Source organism: Agelaius phoeniceus, chromosome 20 (assembly GCF_051311805.1).
Source record: "Agelaius phoeniceus isolate bAgePho1 chromosome 20, bAgePho1.hap1, whole genome shotgun sequence".
Classification (NCBI taxonomy): domain Eukaryota; kingdom Metazoa; phylum Chordata; class Aves; order Passeriformes; family Icteridae; genus Agelaius; species Agelaius phoeniceus.
The window spans coordinates 7,033,474-7,057,584 of NC_135284.1; the positions used below are offsets into that span (position 1 = coordinate 7,033,474).

Here is a 24,111-nt window from a genome sequence, read left to right on the forward strand (position 1 = left end):
TCCTTCCCTAAAGCACCTCCTCTCTGTCAGTTTCCCCAGAACACACAATTTACAGCATTTGTTGCTTTTTTTTTCCCCTTTTTGCATTCCCCTCCCATCTCCACAGGAATCCCTGCTCTCTGGATAGCTCCCATTTCCATGAATAGGAGGCACAGATGCCAGCACCACATGGGGCCAGCGGGCTGCTCGCTGACCCTTGGGCTACAGCCGGCCAGGAGGGCTGGGACACCCAGGGAGGGGTGGCTCTGTGCCACTGCCACCAGCCCAGCAGCAGGGACAGGGCTCAGCTTGCAGCTTTCCCTGAGACACTGCTCCTGCTCACCAGAAACCCCCCTGGACTCCTCAGCAGGGAGTGTGCACTGTGGGCACACCTGAGGTGACCCCAGGTGGGCAGGGAGATCTTTCAGAACCACTTATCTCACATTTGTAAGGGATCTGTGGTGTGTAAATAGGGATCAGGTCTGTGGGCACACCTGAGGTGATCCCAGGTGGGCAGGGAGATCTTTCAGAACCACTTATCTCACATTTGTCAGGGATCTGTGGTGTGTAAATAGGGATTAGGCACTGGAGTAGCCAAATGTCTCTACTGACATCTGCAGCATCAAAACAAGGGGGGAAAAGATGAAGTTAATGACGCTTCAGATGACATGATGACATCAGATCCTTTAACGGGCTCAACAGAGCTTCCATACAAAGTTTAGGGAACAGGACCAGGAGAAACAACAGGAGCTAAAGGCTGAAAATGTGATAATTCAAAGTTTTCTTTTACCTTTCACTTGCACACTTGGTGTAATCAGCCATTTGGTCTCTCCAAGCCTTAGTCATGGGGTTTGTCCAGGCTGGGGTAAAATCTCCTCATGACATGGGAACAGCCAGTTGAGCACAGAAGGAAAAGCAGCCAGGAGAAAGGGTGAGAACAAGAGGGGTTGGGAAAATCACAGCGCTGCATTCCCAGAATTCCCAGAATGACCAGGCTGGAAGAGACTTTCAAGATCATCGAGTCCAACCCAGCCCCAACACCTCAACTCAACCCTGGCACCCAGTGCCACATCCAGGCTTTGTTAAACACACCCAGGCATGGGGACTCCACCACCTCCCCAGGCAGCCATTCCAGAACTTTATCACTCTTTCTGTGAGAAACTTTTTCCTAATATCCAACCTGTATTTCCTTTGGCACAGCCTGAGGCTGTGTCCTCTGGTTCTGTCAGTGCTGCCTGGAGAAAGAGCCCAGCCCCAGCTGAGCACAGGCACCTTTCAGGGAGCTGTAGAGTGACAAGGTCACCCCTGAGTCTCCTTTTCTCCAGGCTGAGCACCCCCAGCTCCCTCAGTGGTTCCTCAATCACTCCAGGAAGTGAGAAGCTCCCCAAGGCTCTCCACGCATTGCCTTCCTTGCCTGAAGCCTGGGTTTGCCAGGCTGAACAGGACTGGCAGCTCATGGCAGGGTAACAGATCCTTCACTCAAATCCAGGGACAGCACACTTATCACCTCATCTCCAAAGCAGAAACACCAATGTGGGCATAAAAAAAAGGGGCAGACCCCAAAGATATTCAGCTAATCAAATGTGAGCACTGATTTCTCCAACTTCTCTCTTTACCAATGGAAGAGAGGGTTTGGTTACAAAGGTACCCACAGCCAGGAGTGAAAGGTACATCACACTCTTGGCTTCCCATAAATAGCATAATTTTCCTACAAATACAACTTTTAGGGCTTTTTACTGTGGCACACAGGCAGGTGAGACAAAAACAGGAACACAGCTGGTCAAGGATGCATTAGGACATGCAGCCTGGAACTCAGTGCAGATAAAATAGCACAGTGATTACAAAAGAAAGACAGACAGACAAAACCATCCCAAAACTTCCCTTTGCAAGCCAAAAGTCAGCAAGAACAGCCTCCAGAATGCAAGCAGGCTTCAGACAACGTGATGAAAGGCCCCATCATGGCTTACAGAGATTATAAATGACCCTTTATATTATACACAGATGCTAGGAAGGAAGGTTTAGGACTTTTACTGGCATGCATCCAGGATGGCAGAGAATATATTGCTGCTTATTCAGAAAGAATATTCCAACCAAGCAAACAAAATGATCCAAACAGCAGCTCCTTCAGGATCTCATGCATGCTCATCACCAGCATATTTAGTGTGATGTTCTGCAGCATCCCAAGGAACTGGTCCTTGCTCAGAGAGAGGAGTTTCACTTGGTCCATTTCCTCCAGCTGTTTCCAAAGAAACACCCCCTCCTCTCACACCCTATTTAATTCTTGGAAGACTTTCACAGACAACAGAGGATCTGCAGATCATGGCCTGCAAACTGCTGATTTAGACAGTTTCCTTCTGGGGCTACAGACCCAGATCTCATGTCTTGATCCCAGCTGACAATGTGTTTTTCCAGAGGGAATGGGGGTGTTGATGCCAGCAGCTATCAAATCACATTCACTGTGTAGGTTCAGAATGTTGCTGTGGACCCTTCAGGCTAAATGGAACAACAAAATCAATACTTTGCTTCCATTTGGAGATAGTCTGGAAACTCCTGCTTGGAGTTTGAACAGACCCCACCCTCAGCAGATGCTGAGGGGTGCCTGCTCTCTGCTGACTCAGCAAAAGCAGTGATGGCTTCAGGCACCTGGACACTGGAGGGACACAAGAAATCCTCCCCTTCCAGAGCACATGGGGAACAGCCTGAGAGCATCTCACAGGACATCCAGGCTTACTCAGAAAGCTGGAGGTGCAGTTTGCTTCCATAGGCAGACACCAGACAAAGCCATACCTGCACCCCACTGACTTTCTGATCCTCCTGCACCCATCAGGTGCTTATTGGGACTCCCAGTTCACCTCTGGAGATTCTGGATGATTTTACATCCAACACTGAGAGAGAAAAGGGACTGCAGAGGGTGGAGAAGTGTAAGGTAACATACAACAAGCTAAAATACTGTGGGTTCCAGAAGAGCCCCACACTCACATATCAAAGCTTAATTCCTGGATAGCATAGTTAGAGCAATCATTTCATGGATGGGAAGACACTGACAGGAAACTTCATCTTCCCTCCCTTCTCACCACTGGGATTTGCACAGTGTTCCCTAAGCCTACAGGGTGCATAAGAGATGTCTCCATCCATCCATCCATCCATCCTTAGGAGCACTCACACCACAACACACAGAGCCATGCCCAAAAGCAGTGTTTGCTTCTTTCCTAGTCCAAACTGCTCACTTTTCCAAGCTTCTCTTCATCCTGGGGGTCCCTGGAGGATGTTCCAGGTGGTTCACAAGAGAAAAGCCCCCTGGCTGTTTGCTGGCTCCATTTCACTGGAGAAGGGATCACAAAGTGAGCAGTGTCAGAACCACTGGGCTGAACTGATCAGGACCCAGCAAGGGCTGGTGAATCAGGATTGTGCAGCTCAGAATGGAAGTGGCTGCATTCCTGCCTAATCACCTCTGTCAGAGAGGTGACAGTTCAGCACCACACACAAACCCAGGGCTGCCTGCCCTGCTAGGGACAGACCTACAGCAGGCACCACCTCCCCCACGGGAGCTGATGCTCTCACTGGACTGAAAGACACGGCTCCAGCTCCTGAAATCCGTGGTCTCCCATCACACCACACTCCCACCAGCTCAGAACAGCTTCCAGCAGAAACAGTCCCCCCAGCTGGGCTCTGCACAAAGCCATTTGTAGAGCTGAGTAAAATGGTGTGGGTTTGGTAAAGAGTTAACTGGACAAGCCAGAAGGAAGAGAATTCTTTCTGAGAGTGGGAGAACACTTCATATGCAGGATGGTTTCATCAGCACCTGTTCCATGTGTTTGGGCACAAACTGACCCTCCCCACTCTCAATAAATATGACAGAAGTCTCTTAGGAAGGTTGGCATTTCTGATGCTTGTGATTTGCCCTAAAGCTTTGTCCTGTGTAAACAACTGCACTGAATTATCTTTTTGTTTCCATAAGGATAACACACTGTGTGTTATACTTAGCAGAGATCAACATTTAGGGCACAGAAAACAGTAGGAGTGTTTTGATAGCTAGGTAGATTTCCCCAAGTTTCCTCATAACATTTTTCACTGGAGCTATCAATTTCCCTGCAATCCTAGTGAGGAATTTCAATAAAATCAGAAGGTCACTGACTTTCACTGGGAAAAAGTTGCTGTTCTGACTCAATGAAAGCAAACTGTGCCCTTTTCTCTGTGTAAATAGTACAGCATCCCATTTGCTCTGCCAGAACAGCAATCCATACACTCTGTGCTGCAGCCCAGCATTAGGAGGGGTTAGTTATTTATATATTCCCTTGAGGCCAGGAGTAGAAGTTGCCCTCTACATTCCAAGAAATCCAAATTCAAAGGCTTCCAGGCTCTCTGGGTTATCTCTTCCTGAACCATCCACTTCTATAAAATTACATTATTCCTTTCTTATTCACAAATACACACCTCCCTGAATGTGCTTTGACTCTCATCAGGATCAAGTTTACCAGCTAATTCAGTTGGCTGGGACCAGGTTACTTTTTACTGCTGTGACCTGGCTAAAGAGGAAACCATCCCATCACATGTTACTGGAAAGCTCAGATAAAAGCCAAGTTGGGCTTAAGTTCCCCCTGTTCTTGGCTGTATTCATGCTCTCCCCAGGTAACTAGGTTTTAGGATCAAGGCTGTCATCCAGCTCATTGTCCAGCTACAGAATTCAATTGTAACCAGCAGTCTCCACACTATTGGAATGTTCAGTGTTGATGGATTGATTCAGGATTGCCTGTAGATAGATGGACCTTTGCTAAGGAACCCATGAAAGACCACCTGGCAGGGGTGAGGGGCTGGCTGTACACAGGCTTATCATGGCAGGGTTCAGTACAAAGCAGATTCTGCTCCTCCATTACAAAGTTTTAAGAGGCCTGCAAGTCAGAAGCCACGACAAGCCACAGTAATCTTGCTGTCAATATTGATGTTTTACGCATGCCTTACTCCCACTGAGCACTTCATAGTCACTAATAGAGGTTACCCTGACTCCTGCAAAAAAAGGGAGAGAAATCTCTGTAACAGCCCATTCATTTTGGGAAAGGAATAAAACTGGAAGGCTGCTGGTGTTTCTGAAGCCAGACAGCAGCAGCCATTTGAAGCAGCAGAGAGCCAGAGGCACGAACATGAATAAGACAAGTTCCAGGTCTCCCACTCTGCTCTGTTGGTCAGACAAAGGTTGGAAGGAACTCCAATCTCTCTGCACACACCACCACTCCACCCCCACAATAAGAGTCTGAACAAAGTGGCCATAAAAATAAGTTCTGGCTAGCAGAGTAAGATGGGACAATTTATCTAGGAACCTCTCAAAAGCATAACCCTTCCCCAGGGGAGCAATATGTTCTGTGCTTTGTGCACTTCAAATACTCACTTGCCAATAACAGCCTTAAGTTTTCCCACACAAAGTGCATTATCAGAGCCTGCTGGAGGGAGTTTAGTCCTAGAGGAATCTTTACCTGAGGAGGAAAACACAGTTCAGTCTGCACACAGCTTCAGTCTCAGTCTTCAGAAAGTTCTGCAGCCAAGCACATTTAACTGTGCTTTCCTTGCTTTGTTTCATGCAGGGATGACCCTCCAAAAAGCACTACCTTGAGGGCTGAGCTTTCTTCAATCCATAGGAAACTGCATAAGATTTTACCTTATCCTCCTGCAGCCACTGAAGTTACAGGGGCTAAGGGAAAACCTCTCTGTTTTGGAATTATTAACCACCTAGAAGCAGCATAGCTAAATACCAAGGAACATGTGTGCAACTCTTCTTCAGAGATAAGGAGGGATCCAGCTCCCAGAGCCACATTCAGCTCCTTCAGCCATGAGAACATCCCTCCTCTCTTCTAATTTTCAAACTTGTTCATTAGGCACCTGCCAGATAAGAACACTCACCTGTTACACACCCTTGTAGAGCATCAGCACTGATATTAATGAAGGATAGAACAGAGGGAGATGAAGATTTAAGTGTTGATCAGGCAGGGAGTATCAGAAACAATCTGATCACATTCAAAAGTCCCTCTGAGCCTACATACCTGTTTGTGTGTAAGGGCAGAGGCACCAAGAATATTCCTCCAGCATAAAGTCCCTCTGATTCAGAGCCAGTACCCATCTCCTCTCAGTTTGCCAGTGACATGTTCCAACTGAATCAAACCATAAATATGGTTGACCTGAACCATAATTACCTTCAGCAGTGAAATGAAAGAAGTTAGTCCATGACTGAGCGCTCAGAAATAAAAGGGGGCTTCACCCCTTTGAAGTTCTTTGCTTTTACAGACATTCTTTTACACACTGCAATGTTTTGCTGCTCCCTCCCATGAGCTTATCACAATCAATGAGAAGACAGTAGTTTCCAGTGTTCTCAGAGGGAGGAAAGAGGAAATGTACCAAAATATCTATGGAATCTGTCTTTGTTAGACTGACTTGATGGAATTTGGCATTTGATATCCATGCAGCGTGGAAATCATGCACAATTACAACCAATTTTTGCAGCATTAAAAACTGCTTGAATTAGAGTCTTCCAAAAGAAGAACCTGAGTCTAAACATTTGTGCACAGCTGGATAACATGGTTGTAGATAGGTCTAACACCTCCACACTGTGAATACATCCAGAGAACTGGGTTGTTCATTCCTAAAAAGCCTGACCTTGATAGGAGGGGTGGGATCACAGGAAAAAAAATCCTTAAGACCTTGATTGAAAGTAGAGAGCTGGGATTTGGCAGTAGGGATTTGGCAGACCAACTGTCTGTCTGAAACAGATCCCTGTGGTCTAAGTCTACATTTGGTACTTGTCTGTGTCCTCCTCTGAGGGTCTGATCTAGAACTGGTTAAGCTGAGGACAGTGACCCTGATCCTCATTCTAAGCACCAGACTAACTTTGATAAAAGTCAGTACATCTGAGTTTAGAACAATTCATTCAGAATTAAGCTCTAAATTTGATTTAGCAAGAAGTAGAGTGTGAATTTTAAGTAGAAGAACAGGGCACTGACACACACCTGCTTGTCCTCAATACCTTTGCAGAAAAGAAAACTTTAAGAAAAGCAGTATAAGGAGTCACTGACCCTGTCAGAGCATCCTGTGCTTTACTACTGCTCTTGTTGTGGCTACAGCTGCTCCTCCACCATCCACAAAGGCAGTGCCCATGGCTGTCTTTAATTCCCCTTGTAACAAAGCACTTTGCACAATTCAGTCCTCCAAAAAGGACAAATCAGGCTCCTGCTGGTTTCAGCATCTCCTTAAGTGCCACCCTTTGCCCTACAAAGCCTGTATCTGCATCAGCAGCCAATCTGCAGGGATTGGACAGGGCCTACTCCCAAATTTGTTTTGTTTTTTTGCTTATAGAGCTCTGTACAGACAACAGAGCATCTTTGTGCCTCCCATTCAGCCCTCTGGTGCCAAACTCCCAGCACTTACCAGCAGCAATGAATGCCACATGCATGACAGGAACACAGGCACTTGGCCTAAATGAAGCAGTGTTTTTCATTAACATTATACTGGCACCAAAAACCACAAACTACAGCAAGAACAAAAGGCAATGTCAAAAGGACAGTGTTGAGTGTATAAAAAAAAAAATTAAGATGGCATGATCAAGCTTCCTACTATTGCATGATGTTAATCTGCTCATGTAACATGCATGTTTTGGGTTTTTCCTGGAGCTGAACAGTTGGGATATTGCTGCACTGGAGAAGGTACATCCTTTTGATAGCTAGAAACAAACCAAAAATATATATATAGAAAGAGATCCCACAAACAGCACATTGCTTTCTATTTAGGGCAATACAGATGTGTTTTCCTTATGTTTTCAACTGTCAGAGCAGTGAGCCCCAAATGTATCAAAAAACAGATTAAAGTTTTAACTTCAGATTCACAGGTCTTAGGATGCAACTGGAAATACCTGCACAAACAGCTGTGTGAGGTAAACTGAACCCACAACTCTTCTAGCAGCACCCCTTCCACCTGCCCACTTCTCTTTTCCTGCGCCACATTCCAATTTTTTCAGTCTAGGTCTTCAATTTGGTCAGCAGCTTGTACAGGAATTTGTGGGCTCTGGTGTACAAGGGACTACAAGCAGACATTTCTAAGTAGCACCTACCATGTGGTTGTCCATCCCTGGTGGGAACAGGATTTCATGGGCCAAGGCACCTCTTCCAGAGTGAAGCTGCAGCAGCTGTGCAGGCTCACTCCTGGTTCAGGTGGCTGCCAAAGAGCCAGACCTGACACCAACCCCACTGAAACCACCAAGGGAGCAGCCTTTCCTCAAGTGCAAGAAAACCCCACAGTTTTCTAATGTTTCCTGTGCTGGAGGAGGTGATTAGAAACAATAGGCCAGTCTAGACAAATCCATCTTCTTATTTTGCTTGGAGACCAACATTTTCTCTTCTTCCTTTTACATTCTCACATTAGCCACTTGTGTTCAGTGAGGCAGCTGAAGCTCAGGTACCTGTGAGCCAGCATCTGAACCAGGCCTCAGACAAGACTCCAGGAAGATTCTTTTGGGGACAGCTGTACCCCACAAACACATCAGCACCTCAAGAGCAAAGCACTTTTCTCCAGTAACTGCTCTACCAGTCTGTGCTGTGTGCTGTAGATAAATCAGGCTTTTACCCCCAGACCAGCTCAAAGATTGCCAGGATGAGCCACATAAGACCCAGTTCAGTGAAAACAAAGCCTTGGAAAACAATTCTGCCTGGGTATTCAAAGTGTTAATCAGCCTGAAAAACAAACCCCAAAGCCTGTGTGTTAATTTGCTATTTAAATTGAAAACTTTTTTATTCCATGTCTGCCATGTCTGGCACAAGGCTGTCCTGGGCGTTACTACAATAAAAAATAATTTGGAAAATAATCCTATTGTTCCAGTCACACCCATGGGAGTTTCATGTGTAGGGAAGTAGGAACATCAGAACTGAGATCTGTCCTGCCATCAGAGAGCTGAGTTTGCCCTTTACAACAGCCAGTTTTGATCCAAGGGCATATTGAGAGCAGGATCAGGAGCTGAGCTAAGGCAGAAGGATATAGCAATAGCTTTAAGGTTGATAAATTCCAACTTGCCCAGGCTAAAACTCTTAAAAGCCACTATTAGCATAGCAATAGCCTTTACAAACACATGTTCACATCCATGGGTGTTAGTCTATCACATCTTTCTCTTCCTTGCTTCCCTCTCAAGCCAGTCCTTTCCAGAGCCCATGTAAATGAAGTGAATTGCTCTAAAACACCTCTTGGTTGCCAATGAGGAGCCCTTCCAAAGAGCCTCCTCTGCACTAAGTAGAGACCTCATTGAAACCTCCCTGCAACTACAGCATGGCTGGGATGAGGCAGTTCCAGTTCCACAACAATTTGCTGTATACCAGCAGCCTCCTCTTCACCTTCCTCCAGACTCCCACTCTCCTGACTCACCCATCCAATGCCACAAAAATAACTCCACAGGGTTTGCTGGAGCTCAGCTCTTTGCACACAGAAGTCCCAAACCCTGCTGGGGAGCACTCAGTGTTGCCTCACCAAGTTCTAAAGTCACTCTTGAGCAGATGGTGTGTTTTAATCACACAGAACCCACTGCACTTTGATATCTGTCTACAGACAGACTGGAAAGAGACAGCAAGAAACTAAGTGCTCTACCTAACTATTTTCAATGTAAAAGGTTTGTTCTGCTTTTAACACAGCTTCCTAAGCTTTCACTGGTTCTGGAAGCAGTCACCATACCTCATTTCTAGCCAAGAACAATTATTTGTATTCTCCTTTTAAACCCTGCTGCAACCCAGTTTGTTCATTAGAAATAAAAAGAGCTTAAAAAAAGAAAACCTTTCTCTTGTGAACAGAAACACTAACACCTTTCCCTATTATTAAAAAATTCTTGAGCAATCTACAAAACTGCTTTAGTGCCTCAGTGCTTTGGAAGCCTCTGTTTGGAAGGGAGGAGATCTACATTTCAGTATCCAGGTGGAAAATGGGTTTGATTTGGCCAAGTAATAACAGCTGAAGAAAAAAAAAAAACCTTCCATAGGCTGTGCATGCACAGTAGATTCCTTAGGAATGATAACACTGCCTTGAAACATTCCCGAGGAGACACGTGGGAAATCGGATGGGGAGAAGGCAGCACTGAGCAAGAGAGGGGACAGCAGGAGGTCTGAAGGAGATACAGGCATTTGGTCAGAAAAATTCCTGCCCTGTTCTGTGCAGAATTGTACAGCAAACTCCACTAGATGGGGGTTTGCAGGGTTTCTTTGGTGGTGGTTTAAGTTAGAGGTTGCCTGCCAATGCAAAAGGACAGGGCAACCTAACTGCTTCACCATGGCAAAGTGCAAAAATCCACAACTTAAAGTGTTTTAACCACAAACTGGTGAAAATTCAACCTGGTGCCCACAAGTGAACCAAACTCCTAAAGCAAAGGTTTCACAGGCATCCCTCCTCCTTCTGCTGGGAATGGGAATGCCTGGAGTTACTGGCGAGAGGGTCTCGGTCTGTGTGAGCAAAGGAGTGGCTGAAACTAAAGACATTAAACACACAATACTGACAAAAGCTTGGGGCAAATTCAAGGCAAAACCATTAAAGAGAGATTAACTGTTTTTCCTTTTCTCCTATTTACACACATTTCTGCCATCAGAGAATGAAGTGTGACACAAATAGCATGCAAGATAAAAGTTTGATTCAAACAAGTAGTTATGACCTGAATTTTACCAATGGGTGACAGTTATTCTGTATTTCTGGTACCTTTTACGTAGCTTGGGAACATCTTAATGTTGTTTTACTGGCTGAGGGCAAACCAGCAAACCTGTGAGTGACACACAGCAACAATCTGTGTTTATTATTGCACTAAGTATGTACACAAACATCCTTCACACACAACAGCTCAAACTTGCTTGTGGTTTTTCCTCCCTCATACAAACATACATGAGAGTTTTCCTCTACACCTTTCACTGCAGTTTGGAGAAATCTTTCCATGCACTGTCTCAGCAAAGGATGGTGCCAGACTGAGCCACCCTGGAAGCAAAGCCAGCAGCTGCCATTGCCACAGCATTCACTTGAGCCATTTCTAAGCAGGTATAGAGGGATATATGAACACTGTAGTGCTGAACATCACATTAAATGGCTTTGACAGACTCACATCACAGCAGAAAAAAGTGGTTTGAGTTTCACTAGAAACCACTCTCATTCACCAATCAAAAAGGTTGGTAGAACCTCAGAGCACAGAGTGACAGAAGAACTCTTGAACTGGTTCCCCTTGCTGGAGGTATGTCCATGGGAACAGGCTGCTCACCTATCCAGCTCTTACTGGCAACACTTGAGCCACCAGCCCATGGGACGTGTGTGATTCCAGTCAAATGCTTGGGTGGGGTTTGGTGTTGGTCTTTGTGGTGGTGTTTTTTTGGCTGGTTGGTTTAAAAAATCCAACAAAACGACAACAAAAAAAGCCCCAAACCACCCCCACATATGGAGTGTGTGCTGCAAATCCAACCTTGCTTCCACAGGGATGCTGAGATCCAATCCATCACCCAGACACAGGCAGCACAAGATGACTCCCAGGCTCAGCCAGGACACCAGCTGAAATGCCCAACACAAATCCACCCAGTCTCTAACTGCATTCAATTCAAGAGACAAGCTGGGATGATTCCTATAATTTCCATATTCCCACTTTTCTCCTCCTTCTTCCCAGCCACTGTACAGCTATACAGCTTCACTCTAACCTTCCTAAAAGTTATGCAGCAACTTCTCTAAATGGTACCTGGGAGCTGAAAGTTTACCTTCAGCAAAATTCCACAGTCATTTGCAGAAGCAACTTTGAAAACCTTCTAGTTCAGATGCCAAGAACCACTTGGCAAGGCCTGACAGACATAATTAGAGAGCTTGATTGTTTCAAAGGACATTACCCAAGAAAATTAGTATGTTGCTGTGGTTCTTGAAATAAATTTACAATGGGTTTGGTTGCAGAGGTCTTGCAAGGGTTTTAGCAGACTTTTAATTACAGTATCGGGCCTCAAGTATTTTTCTAGTGCTTGGCAATATGAGATCCTATTATTTCTGCTTGCAATGCACACTCATTCAAAGCTTATCCACAGGCTGACAGCCTAAGAATTCCTACCACTCTGTAATCCAAAATTTTTGTATCATTTGTGATATACATTAGTGACTTCCAGTAACAGCTGCCCCAGAGACAGCATTTTACTGTGTGATAGTTTAAACCCTTTGGCTCGGTGCTGTATCCTGAAATACACTGCAGGGAGGCTGTAGCTTTTGCTGCAGGTTATGCTGATTTACAGCAGCATTAAGCCAAGCACTCTAACATCCTACAAAGCCAATTTGCCTTTTTGCTCTCTGCTGTATTTCAGATGGGAGCAGGGGAAGTTTGCAGCACCAGAGCCCAGGGTTGCCTTTGCTCCAAGGCCGGTGCTCTTGGGTCACACCCATTGCCACAGGCATTTGTGCCCTGAGCTCAAAGCTGCTTCTAAAGGTGTGTCCCACAGCCAGGCTCCCAAAAACCACCCTGGGGACAGGAGAGCCCCTCAGCCTGTGCCATCACCCAGCCCTCTGCTACTGGTCAGTCCAGCCTGACCTGCTCAGCACCTCCCTCTCCCACCCCTCAGCATCCCCTTCAAACTAATCCTTCTCTGCAGAGCTCAGGCAAAGATTTAACCCCAAAGACCAATTTCAGTCATTCAGACTCAGAGAGGTGCAGTAAACAGGGAGCACAATGACCTCTACTCTGTAAGAGTGGAAGTTTATACAAGAGCCAAGTATTATCATTCATAGATTTATTATAAACTTCAGCATAAATTCATATACAGTACTTTGGATTTTGTAGCTTTCCCTCTAAGATATAACCACACCCTCGTGAAATACTCCCCAGAGCCCTCCTTTACATGAAGGGAAGTATTACTATTCCCATTTTATTTAGGGGAAAGAAAAGAGAGAGAGAACTTGCAAGTCTCAGTTCCCAGACTCTGTGCTGCTCTATAGAATATATATTGAGCATTTAAGGAAACAGCCTTTGTCTTGGGAAAGAGGGTGGAAAACAAAGCCTTATGAATCAGCCAGCTAATAATTAAAAGCAACTAAATCCAGATCACTTTAAGCTGCAAATGAGAATCTGAACTTCTCAAATGCTGAATTCCTCTGCCGACCAGAAAAGCCAGGGTCACTTGCCCAGCTGGTCACTATTGTTCTGTCCAATAAAGTTCTGGCAGGAATGCATGTTTAACAAAATACAGAGATTAGGCATAGCAAAGAATGCAGCTCCCCCCTCAGTGTTTAGGTTAGCAGGGTTTGCCATGTTGAAATACTGAAGCTTAAGCATATCAGATTTTCTCTGTCCTGTACTGCTGGTGCCAGTGACAGACACAAGCTGACAGCTCAGTTCTCAGGGGCACTGCCATTTTAGCTCTAAGTTTATTAAAAGCTGCCTAGAAAGTTCACCTCAAATCTGCAGTGACCACTAATTAAATCAGTGTTTTCTTGGAGATATAGAATCACAAAGCTCTCTGTACCTCCCCACACGCCAGAAACTTTTGAAGGGCAGTTTAAATCAAGCCATAGACTCAAGGGACCAGATTTTGAGAATTTTGCAACAAGGTAGCTCATCTTTAAGTGTTTTAGGATAGCCTAAATTTCCAAAAGGAAACTTAGCACCAGTGGCTAAATACAGCATCAGAATGGCAATGACCTTCCTAACATCTGCCATAACCTGGTTCTGTCCAGCTCTCTGTCAAGAGCTCTTTAGCTCAATTTACAGCAAGGGACAACACAAAACCAGAGTGAGACACAAATGTCACAAGATCAAGTCACACAGATGATCTGACAGAGACCATCAGAGATTTTGCAGGAACACAGCTTTTACTAAGCCAATGCTATGCACAAAGCAGCTCTGATACCTCAAATGGGCCAAGAATTTCTCAGCTCAAAGTAGAATTATATTAAATGGACAGATATTTGAGACTCATAAGTAGATTTGCAATGGATATAGTCCTTGGAGAACTGCATACAGGGAGGTTATAAATAGCCTGGATTTACCTCAAAGTTAGTGGGTTATATTCAGAGATACCAAGGATTCCTAAGTTCCCCCACAGGGGTACAGTAGCTCATGCTGGGTGAAGTTGTGGTTCATAGGTAGGAAGCATCTAAGATCCTGTTACCATGGCAGTCTCTCCTCTCCTTCTCCCTCCACAGAAAGCTGAAATATAATTTTCTGTCAGAGGCACACAGTAAATCTGAAACAGGTACAGCTGAGATCCAGACCTGCTGACATGCAGATCTAGGTGTTTCTTCCAGGAGAGCCTTTTTGACTCATCCTAGCACAGCAACAGAAACCTTATTTTAGCTGGTATTGTTTTCACTGCCACTGAAAATGCAAACAACTCAACATTTGAACAAGATACAGTGATGAGACAAAGAGCCAGACAGCCAACATTGAGCAGGGTTGCAGAAACCAGACAGGTTCTGGGGAAGCACAAGACAGAATCAGGTAAGAAGAAAGCCAGGAAGCCAAGCAACCCAAGGCAGGCACAAGAGAAGTGGCATCAGATGAAAAAGTCTTTTTCTTTAGGGAAAACACAGGCAGAATCTCCCTTGGGTTGAAGTGTTAAATTCATGTGGGGAGAGCTGTCACCCATTGCTGCCTCAAACGAGGATTTGAAAAAGCTCCCTGTGCTCTGCTGTGTTTACAGCAATAATGAGAGCCTGGAGGAAGGGGTTAGAAACATCTGAGTTTAATAAGGGCTAAGCAGCACACAGCAGAAAAGAAATGTCTGCCCTTCCGTTCAGGGCTACCACACCCCAGCGAGCACCGGCACCGCAGGCAAGGGCAGCCCAGCGTGGAGACGTGATGTCATCCATCCCCCAGCCCCTGTGCCCTGCCCCTCAACAGGAGCAGCAGCTCCCACCAAGCTCAGAGCTCCCAGCACCACACTCCTGAGCAACTTAGCAAAGTCCTGGAGGCAAAAAGCAGATTTGGTTGACCCCAGGCACAAAACAAGAAGAGAAGGTTTTGTGTAGCGCCTTAACTGAGCAGCTCCATCTCACCAGGTCATCCCAAGAGGGCAAAAGGAGTATTTAGCTCATTTAGCACCTATGCAGCTGCCTTTTCTTAGTCCTAAACAGCTCTAACATCCAACATGCACAGGGGAAGGGGCATCCTGTTCCCATTTCTCACATAGAAGACAAGAACCTTAGTACTCAGGTCCTGCAAGTGAATTTGCTGTGCCCCCTTCCTCACAGTCCACCCCAAAACTGTCCTTGCATGAAACAGGCACCTTTCATGAAACACCTTGTCCTATACTACCTTTACAAGGCACACTCTTTCCACATCCTTGGTCTTTTTATTCCATTAAAAAGTGGAAATCAGGAATCAAGAGCCTTGTCCAACAAACACACCTCCTCTCCAGAGTGCACATACACACACAGAAGAGGTGGGGGGACATCCAGAAGAAACAGAACTGGACCTGTTCTTAACTCTACAGACTCAGTCTAACTTGGTTACACAACCACATCCAGGGAATACTCCCCTGCCTCATGATTTCACTGCACTGGCATTTCTGAGATGCTCTGAGCAAACACATGCCTGCATGCAGCACAAATGCTGCAAAGAATATCACTTCCACCCAGTTCCTAGGGGCAGAAAAAGTGGAATTTATTAAAAAGACATTTGACTACATAACCTGATGTCAATATTGGACATGAATTGGTCCCTTCTATGCAGTGGTACCTCACTTTAGCTTTAATGTTTTGACAGATGGTTTGTTTGCTCAGCACAAAGGCAGGTGGCTGGATAAGAACAGCCTTACTCAGCTCTGGGAGGATGGACAGGAGACACAAAGCAAACCACAGAGGCAAAGGGAAGAGTCCTGAATAAGAGAATCTCATAGATACTGTCTCTTCTCAGTCTCCAAATCAGCTGTTATGATTTTGAGTAGCAGATTCTCTTTCCCAGATTAACTACATCAATGTGGAAGAGGAGACTGACCTTTGCAAACATGAAACATTGTGAAACTGCCTTCAGCTTTTGTCTCAGAGGCATCCACTGTGGGAGCCTCTGGGTGAAAGCCATTTCTAGACAGATAGAAGAGGCTTCTTTCTTTGCCACAAATATGATTGCCCAGCTTTAGAAGTGGAAAAGGAGTCTGAAATCTGAAATAGTTTCCTATTTGTTGGTCCTCCCCAAAAGATTCAGCTGTTTTCAAACAGCAAGGCCTAAACCTTACAGGCAATACTTCCACCCAAGCATACTCCTCACTTACACATCTGTTCAATTCCAAAAGGAGGAAAACATTACTTCTCAAAAGCAGCCAAAGCACCTAAACCATGTAATAAATTACACATAAACAAACAACCATTTCTCCAAACAAAAGGAGGCAAGGAACAAAACCAAAAAGGAGCAATATCACAGTTCCTACTCTTGCTGGTTTCTGCAGTATTAAGGACTCTAATTCAGATGAGTGCTACACTGTGCATATCTACAATAAGCAAGAGATTTAGTATTATTCAGCTATATAAAAAGATGGAAAACGTAGGACAGCAACCAAATTAGTAGTATTTGCCTCTTTTCTAATTTGCAGCTACTACCCTCAGCAGAATGCTTGTGATATCTAAGTTGGCACAGGCTGGGTGTATGCTCAAAGATTCTAAATAAACATTATGCTTCAGTGGAAGTACATTAAGCACTGTCTAGATCTGCCTAATTAAAAGTGAGTTGAGAGCTTTGTGTATATTTCAGAAATGCAGTTGGATGAATTTTTGTATAATCCTACAGGAAAGGCATCTATGCTTTATAAATCAGTTAAATTTCCAGACATGCTGGAGGTCTGATGCAGAAAAGGGTCCATTACTCTGACCTAGAAGACCTAAAGCACTCCATGCTTTCAGTTCTTAATCATTATCTCAAAGTCATTCTTCATTTTCCCCCTTTATCAAGACACAGCCCAACAAAACTAAGATGTAAGTAAATATTCTGTGCTCCCAGTGTCATAGAACCACTCCCCAAGCAAAGCTGTGACATTTCTAATCTATTTCCACCAGCACTTTAGCACCCTAACAAGCTCAGCTTCGAGAAAACTAAAAAATAAGGATTATTGAAAGAAATATTTGTTCATTTATCCAAGAGGAACACAAGTTCACTGGCACCCATTGTTTTGCCTTTCTGCTCCCTTTGTTTTTTCCCCTTGAGCTGGTAAATGAAACCTACCTAAGGGGAAATCATTCACACAAGCAGCTGGAAAGGCAGGACAGTAGATTTCCTACAGGAATACAATTTACTGCAGTAGCTACAATCACATCTGGTATTTCAAAGCCATTCCAGTGTCACCAGACCCTCAGCCTACCATTGGCTCCACTGCTAATTGCATTGCAAAGTTACAGCCCTGAACCCCAGCAGGCAGATGAAGATCATATGGCTGCAGAGCCCAGGGAACAAACACCAGATAGTTCCAGGGTCTGGTGATGAGCTCAAGACCTTCTGACCTCCTGGTTACCTGGGTCGGGCACTTCAAAGCAGAATTAGAGCAGAGGACTCAGCGTGACACAAATCCCAGTTTGTTTGCTTGACATCCTCACAGTCCAGAGCAAACCAGGGACCTCAGGCAATGAGCAGACAATTAGGTGATGGAGAGAATGACTCAGAGAGCAAGATCCTGTCACTAAAAGGAGAGAGAACCACATTTGGCCAATATGTATAGTTTTGTATTCCACACCCACTTAAGAGTCACGAGAGGTTCAGAATTTGAGGCTGAAATAAGGTTCAAGTCATCTGTCTCTAGTGAAGAGAGAATTAATAAAAATCCATCAGGAAAACTCCAGATACACATTCTGAGAGTATTCTTACAGACTACATAAATAGGGATACTTATTCATAGATGACCTTTTAACATTAAGAATAGGCTTCTATCACATAAAGTTACTTAAAAGAACTAAAAGCTCACCTGAGAGGCTGGAGGTTGTTACATTTCAGTGCAGTTGTGCTGGGGAGGGTCATTTCCAGCCCAGCACAGATGTAGCTGCAGGGCCAGGCACAACACAGGCAGTTATTCTGGACAGAACACAACTACCTACAAGAGGTCCACACATGCATCTTGATCTTGAGAGGCAGACATCCAAGTGACCTGTTAGGAAACTGGTAGCCTCAAGGAATAACTGGCAACATATTTCAAGCACCAACACTTTGGGTTTCTCAGGGAAGGAAGACAAGCTGCAGTACTGGAAAGCTGATGTCTGTTTAAACATCATTCCCACACCAAAGCAGCTCACAGAGCTTGTTTAACTATTCCATGGAATCCATGGCAAAGGGATTTGGCCCCTGATATGGAGTAAACCATTGGTAGAGGAGCAGCTGGGACCCAGGTCTCACTCTCCTGGGCTGTGCTCTGAGTCACAACATAAAATGGCCAAAGGCTACCTGGCCTTCCATGTCAAGGCCTCTGCCAAGCAAATATTGCACTTAGAGCTATCAGATATTACTTTCCTCTCCATATCCATCCTCAAGAAACATCACTGATGTAGGAATCACTGGGAATTACTGTGACCAAATGTGCAATTGCCAGTAGAATGTGGATAAGAATACTTATTTGTACAGTCCTGTTAGGTGTAACATCATGGTTCTAATCTTCATTAACAGGAAGAAGTTTTTAGGCTGAAGAGTGTTTTGAAGACCTAATTGCAACAGCTGGACTTGCATCCACCCCAGAGGGCTTTTGTGATGGTACTGTAATGATCCCAGTGAAAAAATTATCATCCTACATTGCTTTTGGGTTCATGTTTTGGGATTTTCTATCAGCCACCTCCACTTCTCATCCAAAGAGGTTTCCAATCTAAGGCCTGCCTCTATTCTCAGAAGTTTCAGACTCCCACAATTAAGTTCACAAGGACTCAATGCATGACTAATTAGAAAGAACAGGAAAATAGAATGAGGAGTTGGGAGAACACCAACCCCAAAGACAACTAACACAGAGGCAGCGTTCCTTGACAACTCAGCTACTTCCAGCATGGGAACAAGCTTCCCTTAACTCAGTTAGCAAAGCTTCTCAGAGCTTGGAGGAAGATTTCTCCTTGGCAGGCAGCCCCTCCATTCTTATGCTTCCAGTAAGGCCCACTTCCCATTCATTGCCTTAACACAGCAGCAAGTTCAAAATGCATGCACTGAATGGGAATTTCAAGCTAAATTGTGAGGCTGTTGCAGTCCATACAATGCCAGCAGACACTGGATTTCAGGCAGCACATCAGCAGTTCAATTCAAGCACATGCAAAGATAGACTGCAAGTTTCTTTGGTCTAATAACCAAGACCTGTCAACTGAAGCCAATCAGAAGTTAGAATATTCATTAAAAAAAAAAGAAACAAAGAATACATCATTACTCCAGAATAAGTATTCCATGGCTTCACTTTGAAGAATGTGAATAACAGTAATTTTTCCTCCAAATTTCCCTTCACCACCACCCCAAGCTTTTTACAGTGCTCAGAGCCTTATTCTTCTGCAGCAAACATGGTCAGCAGTCCTCAGAGCTCAGGAGCCCTCTCTGAGCCAGCCTGCAACCTTGATACCAAAGGCTGTATCAGCACAAAGGACTCCAGAAACTTCTCCCCTTGGAGAAATACAGCTCTTATAACAAGTTAATTTTTAGAAAATTGATAGCAGATTCCCAAACAGCTCAATCTTGTTGATCAAAGACAGGAAAAGACAAGTGCAGAAAGATGGTGTGTCCTATAGCAAGGAAACCTGTCCACTGTACAGCATCCCAGCAGTATGTGATGCCATGTACCAACACCTGGAGCTGCAGCAGGAGTTTTCAAGGCTCTGTCCCTGCTTATTTTTGGCTCAGAAAAGTGCCAGAAGTCACTGTACAAAGCACACACTGGGAAGGTTGAAGAAGAGAGTCAGAATGGCAATATAGTGCCATTAATAGCAATCACCTTCCCACCATCTTGTCTCCTCCACAGCCTCTCCAAAGCAGAGGCCAGAAAGCCTCACTGTGATGGAGCTGCTGTTGCTTCACATAATTCAGATGCTACCAAGATCCCCTGTTTCAATGGCAAAAGGGACACTGAACAACATAAAAACCCATCTATACCAGTCTGATTCAGTCCTTGAAAAAAGGCTTTGCACCCATATAGATCAATATCAATGTCAAACTCAGAGCAAAAAGCCTCACTCCTATCATGGACCATATTAAACCCAGAAAAGTCCAGCTCTCCCAACCTGAAGCTGCACCCAGCAGGAGACTTCCCTCAAAAGTCCAACACTGGCTGGGGAAAGTTTTCCCACACAGATTTTCCCATCAGAAAGTGAAGCTGTTAGACATTTGCCAACAACAAAACTTCACCACTCAAGGGGAAATTAAAACATACAAAGATTGCTTCAACGTGTGATATTTAACTGAGCACTTGAATTTTTCTTTCACAACATCCACTGTTGATTTTTTCCTCCCTTCAATTTTTTACTTCCCCCTCTGTATTAAACTAGAATGGGAGATTCTCCCAGGGCAAAGTTCCATCGGACATAAAAATAAATCTAAAAAATCTACCAGCTTTCCCCAGCATCATTGTTTAAATCAGGTTTATGTGGTTTTACACAACACTTTATAGACTTGGAGAGAGACACATTCCCCTGACAAAGCATCAGCTATCCAAACCATTGAGGCATGGGAAAGCTGTGCAAGAGTGGGAACTGGGGAAGGTCTTTGGTGAGCAGAGTCCACACTCATGTAAGTGTGGTAGCTCTGAACAAAGATCTGCAGGCTAATAGATATGTAAGACAAATGACATGTGGTTCTCATTGCAGCTCATGCTTTGGGAAGGGGGTACCTTGGAAGAGATCCAGCTGGGATAGGTTTATCCCATTACTCTCCTATAATTTTCTGCCGTTTCAAACCCTTTGACAGTTGCTGTAGTTTAACATCACACCCCCTGCAGCCCCAGGGCTGTCTGACAGCGCAGCGGACAAAGCCACCTCCCCCCGGGGGAAAATCCGCACCATATGCGAGCCCCGTGCAAGGCACAGGGCTGGTGCCGCCCCTGCACCTCCGATCCCACACGGAAATCCACGGAGTCCGTGCCTTTTCCCAAACCCCAGGCCAAGCTAGCCGTGCTAACAGAAGCCCTCCTCCACAGCAGCACAACTCACGCAGACTAGGTATTAGCAAGGGAGGAGGAAAAGAGGTAGAGACAGGATGGACGAGCCCTGAATATTAAATCTCAAGTCCCCACTTAAGGGAATGACAGGGGGGAAAAAAAAGAAAAAAGTGAAATTCAAGAACAACTGGAATCAGGTTAAGCCACTCTCTTGCTTTATACAGTGCAGCTCATTCATCTGAACAGCTGTTTCACCTCTAGAGAAATACCCAGAGAAAACAGAGGGGAGGGGGAGAAGCCTAAACTGTTTGCTCTACTAAAGCATTAAGATATAGTAAATCAAACCTGATTTATATTAAGTTTATAAGAAATTGGGTTGGGGTGGGGGGAGAGGAGAAGAGTAGGAGGTTTGGTTTTAAACAGCTACTTGGAAGTTGCAGCTCTTGAAGAAAGATCTGTAATTAAGGGCTTTCCTTTGTTGAGCTGAACAAGTTTCTCCTCGCAGCCGAGGGCTATAACAGTTCCCTCTGCCGACATCCCCAGCGTCCCGGCTCAGGAGGTTTTCCTGCTCCGGCTGCGCAGGGACGCTCAGCCCGGCAGAGCCCCTTCCCCTCCCCGGCGGGCTGGGCGCGGCAGGGGGACACTCTGCGGGTGTCATTTACCCAAGCTCAGCTCCTCCATCCCCCCGGAGGCGGACACTGCTGCGGGCAGGTAGGGAGCGTCCCGCGCCCCACCGAGGATGCGGGCAGCCCATCCCGGCTGGCCGAGAGGCAGCAGCCCAGCCCGCCCCTGCACCCTCCGAGGCACCGCTGCCCGCGGCTCTGCCGTGCCCGTTTGTCCCCCGGGGCCACCGGCGGGGCGCAGCCTCCTCGCCCGGAGGCGGACCCGGTCTTACTCACCGGCGACTGGCGAAGCCGCTGCCCGGCGAGCCGGAGCTCTGCTCTGGGTAGTTGTGCTGCAGGGTTGATGCTGGGAATTGATAGAGGAAGCCAGTGCCCAGCGCGCATCCGTGCAGGCAGCAGCACCAGGACAAGAAAAGAGCGAGCTGCATTTTTGCAAGGACGGGATTTTCCTACCGCCTCCCTCTTTCCCTCTTACACTGCACGGCAGGCGCAGGGCCACACCGCGCTGCCCCGGCCGGGGTCACGGCGGGGTCCCGCGGCACGGAGGAGCCCCGGGAGCGGGGAGCACGGGGCAGGGGTGCCGGGCACAGGGGATGGCCGCTCCGGCCGCCAAAGGGAAGCCCCGACCCTCGGCAAGCCGAGCCCCGGCGGCTGCGGCTGCTGCCCGCGCAGGGGGTCCGGGGCCAGCGCGGCTCGATGCTCCCAGGGCGCACACTCAGCCCCGGATGCCTTTTCAAATTTGGCGAGGTTGGCCCGACTCCGTCAAAGGGGGCGTGGGGCTTCGGCGTTAACCCTTGCCAGGCCTCGCGGCAGACCCCGCTGCCGAGGGGCTCCGTCCCGGGCCGGACGAGCCGCGCTCCCGCGGGACACGGAACCCTCGGGGCTGAGCCTTGCCCCGGGCACAGCCGGCAGCACCCCGAGAGCAGGGAGCGCCCGGGGAGCCCCAGTCCCCATCCAAACCCATCACCACACACAGCAGAATCCACGTGTCTCCCCAATTAACCGAGGGCCAGGTCGAAGGGAACTCACTGCTCAGCAGTGCAGCCCAAATACCTCAAAGCTGGTGCCTGCTGCTGCCACTAACACAGATAACTTCTGCTGCAGAAGTTACACAGATAAAATAGGAAATAAATAATTTAAAGACATTTCACTCACATGGTAAGCAGTGAGAAAGTGATCCCTGCTTTCACCATGTGCATCCTGCTCATTCTGGCATCACTCAGATGGGGACATGGGTTTGTGATGAACGTGACAGTGTGAGGTTGACTGTTGGACTCAATGATCTTAGAGACCATTTCCAACCTTCATGATTCTATGATTCACACACAAGCACTCCCTTTGCCACCACTTCCCACAGACTCCCTTGGTTTATCACATAGGATGGCTCTGAAGAACTGCACAGTGAAGCCCAGGCAGGAGGAACATTTTTGCAGTTGTAGAAGGATGTGAGTGCTCTGCAACAGTAACACCCCAAGAAGGAAGGCAGCAGCAAGGCTCCCCCTCAGTACAGCAGCTGAATCTATGTTTAAAACCCTTGTACATCCCTCATTTGGCAACAGTGTCAGGACCCTTTTTGCTGGCTCAGTATCCTCTTCCCAGCTCCAGAGGAACCTGGGCTGTTGCAGTTCACTGAATAGGCAAGCAACTTCTCTGCACCAAACACCTCAAGAAGGGATTTAATTTTTAAGATGACACAAATGTCTTTCTAAATTTTTTACCCTCAGATCCTTCAAACTCTCAACATTCCCTCTGCACCTTCACTGTGCAGTGAGCCAAAGACAGCCCTGATGTACCACTGAAATCAAGTCTCTTGCTGGGATATTCTATGGGCCCAGGGCCTCCCCATGGGGGTCTGCAAAGGCAGAGGCCCTCTCTCCTCGAGGGCAATACAATCCCTGCAAGATGCTGCAGCTGAAAAAATGTTCCCTACAAGACACTGGGAAAATCCAGTATCCTATATCTGCCATTTGCCCCCAGCCACAGGTGAGCAGCTACCCCTGCCCCCACAGTGCCCACCTCCAGAGCCTGCACACAGAGATAAATAGCCCCTGGCTGGAGCCTGGAACCAGACAAGTTTAGACTGCAAATGAGGCACCAGGTTTTTAAACAGCCGCTGCCATTAATCACTGAAGCAAATCACACAAGGAGGCAGAGATGCAGTTTGCACTGCAGCTCAGCACAGCCTCCCCAGGCTGCCCCAAACCCAGAGCTGGGGCAGGCAGTGCACCAGCACTCTCTGAGCCCAAAGGGACCTAAAAGTTCTGTTCCAGCAACACTGGATGCCAAGCCCACTCAGAAACAGACACTGTGTATTTACAAAAAGCCCTCAGTGCCTCAAGCTGGGATGTAACAGGGCCCTCTATCCCCAGGCCTGCAGCCTGAGCACTCTTCCCTTTATATCTCCCTCACCTCCAGCAAGGAAATGTTTTCCCTTCCCTTCTCTCACCCCCAAAAAGCACACAGCTCCCAGGAAG

General features: G+C 46.4%; 1 protein-coding gene across 5 annotated transcripts in view; it reads right to left on the bottom strand.

Annotated features, from left to right (window-relative positions):
- Positions 1 to 22,898, bottom strand: part of COL26A1 (collagen type XXVI alpha 1 chain) — a 174,033-nt gene extending 151,135 nt beyond the window's left edge. For 4 of the 5 annotated variants that reach the window (XM_077188741.1, XM_077188743.1, XM_077188742.1 and 1 more), the window contains exon 1: positions 21,914 to 22,356. In XM_077188741.1, coding sequence (XP_077044856.1) covers positions 21,914 to 22,065 — 152 coding nt within the window. In that variant the 5' untranslated portion in view covers positions 22,066 to 22,356. Of the gene's footprint in view, positions 1 to 21,913; positions 22,357 to 22,792 lie in introns of those variants that run through there. The other variant, XM_077188744.1, reaches the window with a different exon arrangement.
- Between the last annotated feature and the right edge of the window lie 1,213 nt (positions 22,899 to 24,111).